The 14,886-nt window shown below is 38.9% G+C and overlaps 1 protein-coding gene across 2 annotated transcripts; it reads right to left on the reverse strand.

Annotated features, from left to right (window-relative positions):
- Window positions 1–8,857: 8,857 nt before the first annotated feature.
- Window positions 8,858–10,180, reverse strand: LOC140035935 (ethylene-responsive transcription factor ERN3-like). 2 transcript variants are annotated; one of them, XM_072077285.1, is made up of 2 exons: window positions 9,653–10,180; window positions 9,279–9,467 (listed from the first exon to the last, which is right to left on the reverse strand). In XM_072077285.1, exons 1-2 carry the CDS (start codon window positions 10,082–10,084, stop codon window positions 9,429–9,431), a joined length of 471 nt encoding a protein of 156 aa, XP_071933386.1. In that variant the 5' UTR covers window positions 10,085–10,180; the 3' UTR covers window positions 9,279–9,428. The 2 variants fall into 2 exon arrangements, with proteins under 2 accessions (XP_071933385.1, XP_071933386.1); XM_072077284.1 differs by having other exon boundaries at window positions 8,858–10,180.
- Between the last annotated feature and the right edge of the window lie 4,706 nt (window positions 10,181–14,886).

Here is a 14,886-nt window from a genome sequence, read left to right on the forward strand (position 1 = left end):
GCAACATTTTATGGTCATGTGGGTGAATTCCATCTTGGGGCCTTCTTTCATGATTTGGATCAATATTTTTTTAATGGAAATAGAATAGATATCAAAAGTTTGATTAAACAAGTAGTAGCAAAAATTTCTGTAATTCGTGTAATTTTTGTGAATATTAAATAGGAGCAACCCTGATACAAAATTTACGACCAATTTTTAAGATAAATATCTTTGATTGACTTTCACTTTACACTTGCTTATTATTTGCTTTCTTATTGTTTCTCTCTCTGTCAGTGCCTATTGGTTGTTCTACTAAGTTTCTCTATGATGATTTGTTCTGCTAAGTTTCTCTATGCCTCTGGTCTTACTGTAAAATCCATGTAAATTGATTGTGTAAAGTGATGATTTTGGTTACATGCTAGTTTCATAAAGATGAGGATGTAGAAATGGAAGAAGGTTAGTGATGTTGAATGCACTTTAGTATCTTTTGTGAGTATCTTTGATTAGAGCTCTATTTTGTTAGGATGTTTGAATACTTATAAAGCTAGCAATTTCAAAAAATTTGTGGAATTCAGCTAACATTGATACTGTGTAACTCTGTCACATATCATAGAGTTGTTGAGAATGGTCCTTACTGGAAGGCAAGGAATTTTTTACGGTTCCTTGACAATGAATGCTCAAATTTCTCAACTCCTGTTTAGTTGTTGCTTGGGTCTTTCTTTTTTCATCTTTTTTTTTTCTTTTTTTTTTTTTTAGGTGTGTCCCGCAGGGAGTGGACCCCGCAGACTATTCACCACCCTCAGCAACTTGCTGGCAGCAAGGTTCGAACCAGGGACCTGAGGCTCCATCTTCAGCAACCTCAACCACCAGACCAAGCCCCTGAGGGCGTTGCTTGGGTCTTTCAAAATAACTGAAATCATCAATTTCTTGGTTCTTGTTCATGTCTCTACCTTTGTATTTTTCACTGGTATACAAAGAATAAAATTGCAGATGAAATAATGGTTATGAGGAAATAATTTCGAAGTGGAATAAAGTGGTATTGATTCTATAACACTAACAACTTGCAGTAAGGTCTGAGCTAACATTATAGGTTCTTAAGAGTACCAATGTCAACATTTTTTTTTAAAACAACTTTCAAATTTTATTACCTTTCTAAAACTTTGAACTCATATCTTAAACTTCAATAACTTTTGCAACATCATTTTGTTTTGGGAATTTTAGCTGTGCATCAATTCTGCTGTTAGTTGCTCCTCCATACATAGAGGTTAGTTTTTCTAGCATTCTTTTCTTATCCTACTAAGCTTTTTTTATACCTGTTTTGCATATATTTTGTTACTTTATGCTTAGATGTAAGAGTTTAACTTCTTAGGAATTTCCATTTTGGGTGTAGCTATGTTTGTTCCAATATGAAACCATCAAAAAACTTGTAGACCAAAATAAGTTCATGAAACTGAAATATAGCTAGGTAAAATCAAAGTTTCATGCAATTAATTGTGCCATTCGACTATTAGTTGCCATTTAGTTTGAGCCTCAAAGACTAGGTAAAGGGTTAGTTACTAAATCACGCATGGCCTGTTGGAGGTCACTCACGACCCATCAACGTTGGGGGACATTTGTGATGATACGCAGCGAGAAATGAGTAGGAGAAAGTAGCGATCCAAGGATCTCTCTCGGATGGAGAGGGCATGCCCAGAGATACGATTTCTGACAGAGCAGCAATGGTTCACTCACTCCAGCAGTTTAGCATATCCTTGGGGCTGCGGCCAGCTCAACCAGGGAAGGACCGCGATGAGGAGGGCTTTACCATGGTGCTTTTGTGGAAGATGAGGAAGCGGCGAGTTCATGTTCCACCGCCCCGGTGGATCCTAACACAGCAAGCTTCAAGAGCTACTGAGGTACCACACCACCCTCTCATTAATGCTTAATCTACTGATTTGGAATTTTCGGGGAGCGATGAACAGGTATTCTGTCCATCGCTTGCGAGCCTTGCTTAAACTCCGTAATATTGCAGTCTTAGTCCTCTTAGAGCCTCTATCCGAGGCGGTTAATATAGAAGTCTTGCGTGCAAAGTTGTCCTTTGATTTTTGTTTGTTCAACTCGTCGAATAAGATCTGGATGCTCTGGAGGTCTGGTTTTCATTTCATTATCTTACATAACTCGGAGCAACTTCTCCACGTTATGGCGGGTCATGACTCCTGGCCCAAAACTATTAATGCATCGTTTGTATATCCTAAGTGTACTAGGGCCGAGAGGCAAACCTTATGGTCCAAGTTGGGCTCTATCGCTGAATCGATCACAAGGCCGTGGCTAGTGGGAGGGGATTTTAATGTAATCAGTACGCTAGCAGAGTATACAGGCAGGGCAACTCAAGATCTTGGAGCGATCACTGACTTTAACACATCCATTTCTACCTGCCACCTCCAGGAGCTACCTTACTCTGGTAGCTCATTTACGTGGACGGGTGTTAGAGCAGGGACTCGAATCTGGAAGTGATTGGATAGGGCTTTAGTCAATCAGCAATGGCTTAGTTTCTTGCTGGATACCTCAGTCCAGCACCTCAACCGTGCAACCTCTGACCACTCTCCATTACTGCTGAGCCTGCGCCCTGCTGGTGCCAGTGTCCCAAAACCGTTTAAATTTCAAATATTTTGGACTTCGAACCCTTGGTTTCTATCGGAGGTACAGAGCAACTGGGAATTGCCGGCGCAAGGGTATGGCATGTACCGCTTGGCCTTCAAGCTCGAAAGGTTGAAAACATGTTTGAGACACTGGAGCAAAAAACAATTTGGAGATATATTTCAAGCTGCTAGACAACACGAGATAGAGGTTCAGCAAAAGAAAGCCACTTATAAAGCATACCCAACAGAGGAGGCCAGATCTGACCTTCACCATGCACAAGGCCACCTGCTACAGAACTTACGCATTCAAGAGGAATACTGGTACCAAAAGGCGCGCCTTCGATGGTTGTGGGATGGTGACTGCAACACGCGGTTCTTCCATGCTTCTGTTAGGGAGAAAAGAACAAAGCTTGCAATTCACCGCATTAAGGATGAGGAGGGAACTTGGCTTGACGATGAGGAACAAATCGCACAAGAGGCGGTTAATTTTTTCCAGCAGTTACTAATGGCAGAAGAGTTTAGGGATGTGGATGACTTGTTAGTCCACATCCCGGAACTTGTCTCAGTGGACCAGAATTTAGATTTGCTAAGGGAAGTAACCATGGAGGAGGTAAAAGGGGTGGTTTTTGATCTCGACAAGAATAGCGCTCCGGGACCGGACGGTTACACTGGCACTTTCTTCAAACATTGTTGGGATATTGTGGCAGTTGATGTTTTGGCAGCAACCAGAGATTTTATGGCGGGGACTCCGATCCCGAAAGGCATCACCAGTTCACTGATTGTTTTGATTCTAAAAAGCCAAAGCCGTCTACGTTTGCAGATTTTCGACCCATTAGTTTATGCACATTCGTTAATAAAATTTTCACGAAGGTATTAGCTAACAGACTGCGGGCTATTCTCCCTGGCATTATTTCTCAGGAGCAATATGCTTTTTGTCCAGGCCGAGATATAGCCGAAAATGTCCTCTTGGCTCAGGAAATGGTGGTGTCCATCAATCGAAAGGTCCGAGGCCACAACTGCATCTTCAAACTGGACATGATGAAGGCTTTTGACAGAGTGTCATGGTGGTTCTTGAGGCGGCTGCTCCAAAAATTTGGTTTTGACTATAGATTTATTTTGCTTGTTTTGAAAAACCTCTCCCAAAGCTAGTTTTCTGCTTTGGTGAATGGCAGGTCAAGGGGTTTTTTCAAGGCATCGCACAGGATTAAGCAGGGGGATCCTTTATCCTCGATCCTCTTCATTCTGGCTTCTGAAGCTCTTAATAAGGGGCTAAATGTGCGGGTTACGGATGGCAGTGTGGCCCATTATGCACTGCCGAGAGGTTGTGTTCACGTCACATATTTGGCGTTCGCGGATGATATTGTGATTTTTGTTCGGGGGGATAGGAGATCAGTGGGCAACCTGATCCGGTTCTTAATGCTCTATCAAACTGGAGCGGGGCAAAGGATTAACAAGAAAAAAAGTTTCTTTCTAGTGTCACGACGGTGTGGTGCTGGTCAAGTACGCCAAATCCAACACCTGACCGGTTTCAGACATGGCTCCTTTCCCTTCCCTTATCTAGGGTGCAACCTCTATGCCGGTCATCGAAAGAAGGAATTCTTCCAATTTTTGATTGAGAAGTTTGTTGCAAAGCTAACGGGTTGGCAGAAGAAACTTCTCTCCCAGGGGGGACGCTTGATCCTCATCAAGCATGTCTTGTCCGCCATACCCTTACATGTGCTGGCAGTCATGGATCCTCCCAAATAGGTGTTCAACAGCCTAGAACGCCTAATGGCGCAGTTTCCTTGAGGTCAATCAGAGTTCGGATCGAAACATCATTGGTGCTCCTGGAAAAACCTGCGCTTCCCCACAATTGAGGATTGGCTTGGGTTATAGGACTTTGAGGGCATGCAGGGGGCTTTTAGCTGTAAATTATGGTGGCAATATTGCATTTCCACATCTTTGTGGGCTAGGTTTATGAGGTCCCAATATGGCATGGTTGAGCAGCCGTGTCATGCGGCTTCCAGAGTTTGGAGACGAATGCGGGCCATTCGAGACACGGTGGACCAATTCACACAGGCTATTGATCTCAAAGGCACAGTTAGGTGGGCTTGGGACGTTACCCCCTCGGGGAGTTCACTATCTCCTCCGCATGGGGTACATTACGGCATAAGTGAGCGTGCCTTGACTCGCGGGGATGTATTTGGAATAGCCGGCTTCCATGCAAAATATCTATTTTTATGTGGAAGCTGCTTAACAACTACTTGTCTTTCCGTGAAGCTTTGAGTACGTTTGGTTTCTAACTACCTTCCAAATGTCAGTTCTGCCCTAATAAGGAGTCTCAGGATCACGTCTTCTCCGACTTCCCTCTTGCTATTGCGGTGTGGAATTTTTTCTCGAGGGCCCTTCTGATGCCCATCACAACCCCCAATAGCATCAGATGCTGTTTGCAGCAATGGTGGCTTCATAGGTCTCCAGGTACTGCCCGGGGAGCGATAGGTGGGCTGTTACCATCGCTCATATGCTGGGGCCTCTGGAAGGCTAGGAACGAGGCAATGTACGAGGCTGTTAATGTGACGCCATCCCAGGTCTGTCGGCACGTCCAGAGTTTGCTACTCAACATATCCCAGGCCTGGCCTTTCGTCCAGGTGACACATGATGACGAGGAGTTGATGCAGTCAGGATTATTGCTTAGCATGACACGGAGAAAGTGGAGACCCCCGCGATGGATTACATGGGCCATGCCACCGAGCGGGATTGTCAAGCTAAACATTGATGGGTCATCCTTGGGGAATCCCGGGCCCTCGGGAGCTGGAGGGGTGCTTCGGGACTCAGATGGTAATGTCCTGAGTAGTTTCTCCTTGTTCTTGGGATCGAGGTCAAATATGGAGGCAGAGGCCTTGGCATTATTGAAGGGTATGCAAATTACAGCTGGCATTCACGATTTGCAGGTTGAAATGGATTCTCAAGCCTTGTTGAACATGGTGATCGACAATGGAAGTATTCCTTGGAAGCTATGGTCTACTGTCACGCAAGTCAAGGCTTTAGCTCTGGGTCGGTGGGTTACTTTTACTCACACCTATAGGGAAGCAAATGCAGTTGCCGACACCCTTGCAAAGCTAGCAAGCTCCATGCAGGTCTGCCAGAGATTCTCCCCCACTCAGCTTCCACATGCTATCAAGGGCCTAGCCCGCCTAGATAAGACACAGATGCCTTATGTACGCTTGACATAGGCTACCTACAGCCATTACATTGTGGGAATTCTGAATAACACTTGGAGTGGCACCCGCCCCCATATAGGGGTTAGCCAAAAAAAAGGGGGGGGTTAGTTACTAAATCAATTTTTTTTTCCCAGATACCATGCAAAAAGTCCAGCCTAAATGGATGTGTAATCAACTACAATTGCTGATGTATTCTAACCTACTGTATAATACATGTGCTGTTCAACTGCTTATCTTTTAAGGTAAACAATTATGTTAAAAATTACAAAGCATTAGCATATTAACAAACATTTTGTTGCTTTTGTACTCCATTAAATGCCTGTTGATTCGACATTGCCATGTGAGAGAGGCTTCTATCTGCAACAACTACTGCTTTGAGCAATGTTAAGCTTTTAAATAAAAGTAAATCTACATTGCCTGCTTGGAAGTGGCAGCATTCCCTTTATTTTTGTCTCATATACAGTAATTTCTGCTCTCTAAGCAAATGTTACCAACTAGCAGTTGGGGGAATATTAGCTATAGATTGGATTATGGTCAGAGTAAATGAGGTTTCTAAGATTAAATTACTCCATTACTCCCCAGGTACATAACAAAGTAGAACCTGTGAATGTCAGTTTGCAATTTTGAATTAGTATTATACACTTGGAGAGTGGATATGATTTACTTTGACATGAAACAGGTAACTTTTTGTTAGTAGTATCATACATGCTGTGTCAACCTTTTTTGCTGCTAACATAACATTCTGCTACAAGGTTTCAGGAGCCTTGTCCCTGCCACATCCTAATAGTATTTTGAAATCATGTAACGAGTGTTTAGAGAAACAACAATAAGAAATAGATAAGAAGCTGAAATGAAACAGGGGATAGTACGGAGCATTTCTGTCCTTGATAAGGCTCTGTAGTGGTTTTGCTAAAAGGTCCAAGTTCTCTGTAGGACTTGTTACCTGACATATTTTAGTTTTGCTCATAGCATGTTGAGCTTCCTCTTGAATTTGTTCATGAGCGACTCAAAACAAAGGCATTTCTGATGCATATCAAATCAGTGCAAACACAATTAGCAGATGCAAGGTAGCACTACACAGTGATATAGTATTCTACAACTAATGATATTGCCACTTCTGTCTAGTTAGCAAGTAGCGCAAAAAATGGCTCACTTTGCCATCAAGCTAAGATTGTGGAGCTCAACTCCAAGTACATGAACACTCAATTGAACTTGTAATACACATTTGTCTTTTCCTAAAAGCAAATTGCAAGAAAACTCATGACTACAAGAGAAGCGAATGGTTCTTTAAAAGTTTGTCCTTGACTTGCAAAAAAGTTCGATGATACAGATAATGTAGAAGGAGATGACTCTTAAAATATAGACAGCTACTTCACCAAGAAAACAAGATTAAGCTGAATTCATACTATTCAACTATTGTACAACTCGAACTTGATACTTTTTGCCTTCTTGATTTGCCATTCTAGATTTGGCATATTGCTTAGAACTTTTTGAATGGATTATTGCTATATCTACGAATTGTGTACATCTATGTGTGGTTATCCCTTAGGCGACTTTTGTAGTAGAGGTTGAACTATGCTTGGTCTCAACTTTGTATCAATTCTTTCAGAGGACTTTGCTCCACCTCGATTGTATCTGTCTTTTTTGTTTGTTCTGTTTTCATTATATGCAAAAACAAGTTACAACTCACATTTTACGTAGAAATGAGGAACATCTTAAATTGTATGTTTAAACAAGGAACATCATAATGATCTCAATAATCTTATTATATTGTCTTGCATTTTCTTAACAAATTAGTTATTTTCACTGCTCAATAAAATTACAAAATCACAAAGATATTACTATACCTTTATGTAACTTTTCATACTTAATATCTAAATTTGAATAACTGGGCATTTTTTATCGAGCCTAACAATTACACCGCACATCGCGCGGTGTTTTTCTTCTAGTTGATGTCTAAATGTGATAATGACGAACATGTTGGAGGGGGAAAAGTGATAAAATTTGATTTAAAAATTAAGCCTTCATGTACAAGTTTAGAAAAATTTTGGAGGCCTATATAGGTTTTTTGAAAACATGTCAGCTGCCCCTACCCGGCCCCTAATTCCATCCTTGCCCTCCATTTTCTTACTTTATCAATAAAATTTAGGAGCGACATCCTCCTTCTACGGAGACAGCCAAAAAAAAATCCAGAAAATAGGGTGGAGTCATTATGTCTTCATATCATTTTGGAATTACGTCATGTATCTGTTTGGATCCACTAATTTTTCAAATACTATAAAAATTTTTAAAAAGTACTGTAAAAAGTAGTCTAATCTTTTTTTTAATATTCAAAAATATTCTTTTAAAAACTCTACTACTCTTAAATATTTCAAAATATTTTCTAAAAATATCTCAAAATATACTCTAAAAACTCTGCTACAATAAAATTTTTCAAAAGCACCCAAAAAACAGCTAATCCAAACAGAGATATTTGTTGCGTGTTGCATACATCTATTGTACAAGTTCCATCAGTTGCACACGACTGATCGAATACAATTTCTTGTATTTTGCTCAAAAGACAAAGCAATTCAAAAATTTGAAATGCCGAAATCTTATCAACATCTATGATTTACTAATTATCAAATGGTGTATGATGTAACTATTATGAAAAAGACCCGTTGTTTAATTAATCTTCAGCCGAGAAATACATGATGAATGGGGGATCAAAAACGGCCACGAAGAAACAAATCCATGTGTCTAATTTATTATTAGCAGCTGGAGTTGTAAGAAAAGAACATTCCAGCAATACAGTAGTAACTTTTTTTTTTTTTTTTTTTGTAGTGCATGGCCTGCTTTCTTTCAAATGCTTTCTTACTGATCAGCCTTCCCCACTTCCTGGGTCTTTTCATGAGATCATCTATATGACCATATTCTTTTCTGCCAAAATTGTCCAATTAAACTATCAAATCCAACAGGAAGAGAAATGGAAAATTAAGGGACAAAAATTATAAGATGTGGATTACCAACTTGATCATCCCAGTGTTATGCAGATTAAACCAGAAAATTGATAAACGATAATGTCTAAAAGTTGAACTTGGATATTTCAAATGTGTATCAGGATTGTGCTCGGTTGCTTTTTCTAGCATATGAAAACATATTACAAATTCTGCTGGAAACTCCGAGTCATAAAAGTTTCTCCTCGATCAACTCTTTGTGGTCAGTGATGGATTTGCCTGAATCATTAATCAATTGACCTCACTTCTCGGCCCTTATGGGGGAGGATTTTCACCTCAAAAACTTCATGTACTTGGAAATCTAACAGAAAGCTCAATTACTTGGATTACAACAGAAGCAAGCAGTAATTTTCTCTGACTTGAAAATCAAAAGTAAAAAAGAAAATTAAGACTAATTCTCCTCATTGTATGGAAAATCACAAAAACTTAGTGTACTATTACTAAATGGAGAATCGCAAAATCTGGGAGTACCACTGTATGGTGATTCACAAAATCTTGGGGTGCCACTTAATGGAGATTCAGCAAAAGTTGAAGGAATCACCACAGAAGATGAAACCTTGAACCTTTTACTCCTTGACCCTTCACTCACTTCTGGACTGCTCATCCAACCCATCATTTGATCCCGAAGATAAGCCTCACTGACATCTGATCCGTCTGAGTCGAAACCATGCTGCCTGAGACCAATCCATTCATTGCTACAATCAGATACGCTTGAGCTCTCCCAGGAAAATGGCTTATCAGAAGCATGGGGAACAATTACACTTGGTTGCACTACCTTTTCAATATTCTTTATGTCAACAGGCCTTTGGTATTGACCCCTGAAGTGAAAGATACTAGCAAAGGTGAAGTGGTCACTTACTCTGCTCTTGGATGACTTAGTCTCCGAAGTCCTAGCCATGATGCTTTGTAGATTTTTGCTTAACTTTGCTTTCAAGGAAGAGAAACTCATCCCATGCCGTGCATCAGATTCAGGAATGTTTACTGCACCAGTAGAAGGTGATGAACCGGATTGGCTCAAGTTTGGGTGGTTTGCTGCAGCAAAGTTGGTTCGCGCATTTTCTCCTCGTAGAGCTCTAGCTGCCTCGTCATAAGCTCTAGCAGCTTCTTCAGGTGTATCATAAGTTCCAAGCCACAGTCTTATTCGCTGAGACGAGTCTTTGATCTCAGCTACCCATCTTCCTGATGGTCTTTGTCTTACACCTACAAATCTCCGTGTTGTTGATGTGGTTGGCTGTGCCTTCTTTGTGCTGATGGTGTTAGTGGGGGTTTTCGTGGTTTCAGATCCCGCCATGAATAGTAATGCGGGCGTTCAAGAAGAGTCTAGTTTGGGTACAATGTGGTGTGAAATCAGTAACTTATAGTGGCAGGAGAATTGTAGATTTATGCAGATTGGTGAACTATGATGTGAGAAATGGCCCCTATCAGTGGGTATAAATAAGGTCATCCAAGTCTAAACCAAAAGAATATTCTCTTCCTGTTAATTTTCTTGTTCCTTTCAGATTAATTAGTCCTCAATTGTGTGCATTATTTGTTCACATACTCCCCATGGTTGGCTCCTTGTGCAAAAATTAAGTGAAAGTCTGAGCAACGTCCTCTCTATCCATTCATATGGAACAAAATATGGAGATAATGTGGCTATAAACAAACTTGGGTGACCATTTTAACTTTGTTTCATTTGTTTTTCTATCGAGCAGTAGTACCAGTTAAATAAATGATGTTACAAAAGCTTAATGTTGTTATTGACAAAACAATTGTCCGCAAGGTAAATCCGATTGATAAAATCGCCAACTAATTACCAGTCAAAAATTTAGCACAAATTTTAGTTTCATGTCAACTAGTGCAGCTCGTTAAAATGTCACAACATATTCATTCGCTCTGGGCAATTCCAAGATCAGAATGGGGCTCTTCTATAGATCATTAATCTTCAAGAATGTCTGTAGCACTAATTGATTTGATGTGATTTCTGTGACAAAAAAGATTTCCCAACTACTTCTGGTAGCTATTTTATACGCTTAATCTGCTTAGATCCTATTGCATTCTTCTCTCTACTCTGCTAACAGAACTTATTATCCTTCCTTAGTCGCCATTAATACTTTTTGGTAACTAAGTCAACCAAGCCTACCTTGAAAGGAAGCTAATAAAAAAGGCCAACTGTTGAATAAAGAAAGAAATTAAAGAGGCAAACTTGCTTAGGAGAAAGAATAAAATTATTGAGAAGCTGACAAGAATAAGGCATCCATATTAGTCATGTTTCAATATGCCGAATGGTTTTGGAACGTTTTGATTCATAATTCTAAATCCCTGAAGGAATAGTCAGCGTGATTGAGCAATGACCACAATAGTAAGAATTGGAATTATGCATTTGGTTGATAATTGAAAATTTGGTGGAGTTCCACAGTACCATGCTGTGCCATTTTGGCCGTCCTTTCTCCATAAGCAAAATTCTTTGCGCTTATTGATGATACTCGGATATTTTAATCCATTCATATGAGATCAACTTGTAGTCTTTGGGGTCATTAATTAGAGATTGATATTTTGTCATCTTGCTTCCTGAATTAGGATTCTGCTTGTTGAAATGCGGCCAAAGATTCCTACCATATTTAGTCCCACGGAGGTAAAAGTGATTGTTTTGTCACTTAGCAGTCAGTATGTATTTTTTATATTAGACTGACATGGAATGACACTTGGCACAATTAAACAACCTCAACCCCTTAATGATTTTATTTATTTTATTGATGGCATGTTTACTGTGAAACGGTTTGATATTAGCAGTTTAATATTGCTTGATCAGACTGAATTATTCATGCTGCAACACCCTTGAAAGCATGTAACAGTTGTTGCTGGCAAAGGAAATAATGTTTGATCAGGCTCTTCAGCTGATAACAGAGTTGGGGCGATTTTCTCCAATGTTCTGTTCCAACCTTCTGGTAGACTGTTACATTGGAATTGTAAAGATTTGTCAGTAGATAAATGTATGTTAGTGCATATTTTCTTTTATTAGTCGATGATTTCATCTCCTTTATTAAAGAAATAACTTAGTCTCTATCAAGATCAGGAAAAACCATTCTTGAATTGGGTCAAATTTGTATTCTTGCAGTTTCGCATATCAGATTCAATTTTATGCCTACATTTCCTATCGAATGACATCATTTGACTCCTCAATTATTAGCATTGAATTCTATATTTTACATTAGTATGTCATGAAGCATTTGCTTTTTGTCTGAAGCCACCAAACAAATTAGGCAATACAACTAGGGAAGAGCTTTAACTTCAGCTTCATATAAGGTTAATGAGCATTTAGTTAATTTGTACCAGGAATTAGTACTGAAGTTGGACATTCCTCCATAATAGCTTGCACTATTAATTGATATTTGGATCTCGATTTAGAAATGTTGCATGCAGGGGGCATCAGTTCTTGCAGATTAAAGCTTTCTGAAAATTAACACTTCTATGAATCTTCAAATGTTTAAGCCTAAGACAGATAGAAGTTGTCTCAGCCTTCTGTAATTTGACTGCACTACTTGAAGGTTGCAGAACTGAGAACTAGTTAGGAATGATGCTGGATTATTGGAACTCAGCGTAACAAATTTTGCTAAAATGATATCCAGAAAATCTCATTAGTCCGAAAAGCATATTGTGCAGATTGCTCAACCTCTTGGAGAGCAGATATTACTATCGGACAGAACTGGAGTATTCAAACATTTATCCCTTTTGTTCTGCACGTATGCTGGAAGGGTTCAGACAAAAGTAACAGTTCAACTTTCATTCAATCTGGTCTTCTATATCATGTTAACAACATCTAAGAACTAGGGTTTTCAGCTCTTTTCTTCTTGTCTGGCATCAAGAGAATAAAATTATAACCACCTTTCTGATGGAAAATCCAATCAGTTCTCCCTGGGAAGAAAGAAAAAGATCATATTTGAGAAAGCGGAAGCTAAATACCTAAATGTCATTCCTTTTGTTCCGCAAATATTAAGTATGTCACTCAAGAGAGACATTTTTGGTTAAATCATGATATGAAACTTTTTAAGTATAACAGAAGGCGAAGTAAATCCTTGTGGGGGCAAATTATGCACTGAAGCCTGTTAAAGGATCCTGTGTAGGTGAAGTTTCAGTTGCATCATTTCTTCTCACAATTGAACTCCAAAGATTTAAACAATAGCAACTTTGATCTGATCCAGCTGGATGCAATTTATTCTCAAATAAAATTGACATTCTAACTAACAGGCACCAGATAAGTTTGTTTGATGTGCATATCGCAACATATTAACCACACAAGGACAACAATAATTTAGTGTAAGAAGCCACAGCTGACAAGGGAAGAAATTGTCTTATTAACACTGCCAGTAAGAGTATTTTTAATGATATTTAGTGCACCAATCATTTGTTTCGTAGACTTAAAAAAATCTAAAACAAAAGGTTTGATTGAAAGGCAAAAATCCAGAAACAATGTTGCAGTCTGCATCAGGAGCATTACCATTGAAGAATTCGTTACTCCTTGACTGACTACTGGGAAAAACATTATTTCTTAAGACTAACAACAGATTAGCACTTCTATAACCGGACCATGCAGCAGAGTGTTCATTGGTCTTCATTCTTAAACATTAGTACTTATGTAATTCCATTCACTGTTTGACAGGTAAAATTTACTCATGAAGCAAACTTCAGATCTTTCAAGTGATAATCACTTTGTATCTTGGCTCCCGTCTGGAGGAAAATTCAATATTCTACTTGCCCTTGCGAATGTAATTTGAAATGTAGCTATTTGTGCCGATTTTTCCCGGCGAACAAACTGTTGCTGATGGAGTGATGGTTGCAAGCGTGCCACCTAGTTTGTATGAAGAAAACTAGGAATTTAAAACCTTATGGATGGACCGATTTGGTGAAAATGGGAATGCGCTGATTGTGCTTTACGATTGCTATTTGCCCTACTTTGAGTAGCATTAAGGACTTATATAATTCGTGCCAAGAGCAACCGATTACAAGGAAAGGGTAAAAAGACAAGAACTAATAACTAATGCTGATGAATTATGGAATGTAAAGGAAGCTGGAAAACTCATGAAAGCTGCTTGGAAATGTGAAGAACATTCAAATGGAACTTGCTGATTTGTACAAAAACTAACATGAAACAGGAAAGAAATGATTGCGTGAAACCTGAAATCCTAAAATTAGCCTAAGAAATCTAAGAAAGCTTTGGTAAATCCTAATTTTAGCCTAACATTCTACAAAAACTGTTTAAAAAGAAAGAAACATCAGATTTGTCGTGTTTTGTGGAATGAAAGTATGTCAGTGTCCAATCTGATGTATCTCTAGGTATTTATAGATGTGAATTTTCCCTCTCAAAATCAGCAGTCCAACTTCCTCTAATCCCCATGTAATGCTCTATGTTAGCAATATTGGTCTCCAAATATGGGTTGTGATAACTGCCTACTCCTATATTTTTGGGGCTCACGTAACCACCTCATCCCTAATTTGTAGGGATGTGAGCCAATACACATAGCTCCTCTCTAACTGCCATTGTCAGCTCTATTTCTATCGATGAACAGGTGCTAGTAGGGCTGGCAATGGGTGCCCCGCGGGGGACTATTGGAGCGGGGGTCAGGGTGAGGGTTGGGGCGGGGGGAATTTTCTCCCCTTGTTTAGAAACTGGGCAAGGGACGGGGGTATATTCCCCCGGTCCAACTCTCGCCCCGCCACCCGTTTGAAACAAAAAAAACACACACATATATATATGTACATAATTATATATATAATAATATTATTAATTATACTACTAATTATATATGTTTATTAATAAAAATTATTAATTATTTATACTAAATTTATTAATACATTTATGTTAAATTCCTAACTACATTTAATACAATAATGTTTTTTTTTTAAAAAATACAATAATAATTTAGTGATTGAATTTGTATCAAAAGTGAAAACTTGATTATTTTAGTTATATTTTTTTATCATATTAGATTGTATTCAAATAACTTTTGTTTAATTATTTTTATGAGTTTCAATTGTGAAATTACAATGAATAATAATTTAATGATGTGTTGATATTTTAGTACTTGATTATCTGCTCAAATTTAATTATAGTAA

Source organism: Coffea arabica, chromosome 2c (assembly GCF_036785885.1).
Source record: "Coffea arabica cultivar ET-39 chromosome 2c, Coffea Arabica ET-39 HiFi, whole genome shotgun sequence".
Classification (NCBI taxonomy): Eukaryota; Viridiplantae; Streptophyta; class Magnoliopsida; order Gentianales; family Rubiaceae; genus Coffea; species Coffea arabica.

Bases quoted from the DNA above. Each gene is read 5' to 3' on its own strand.
- LOC140035935 (XM_072077284.1), bottom strand. From the start codon at position 10,084: ATGGCGGGATCTGAAACCACGAAAACCCCCACTAACACCATCAGCACA.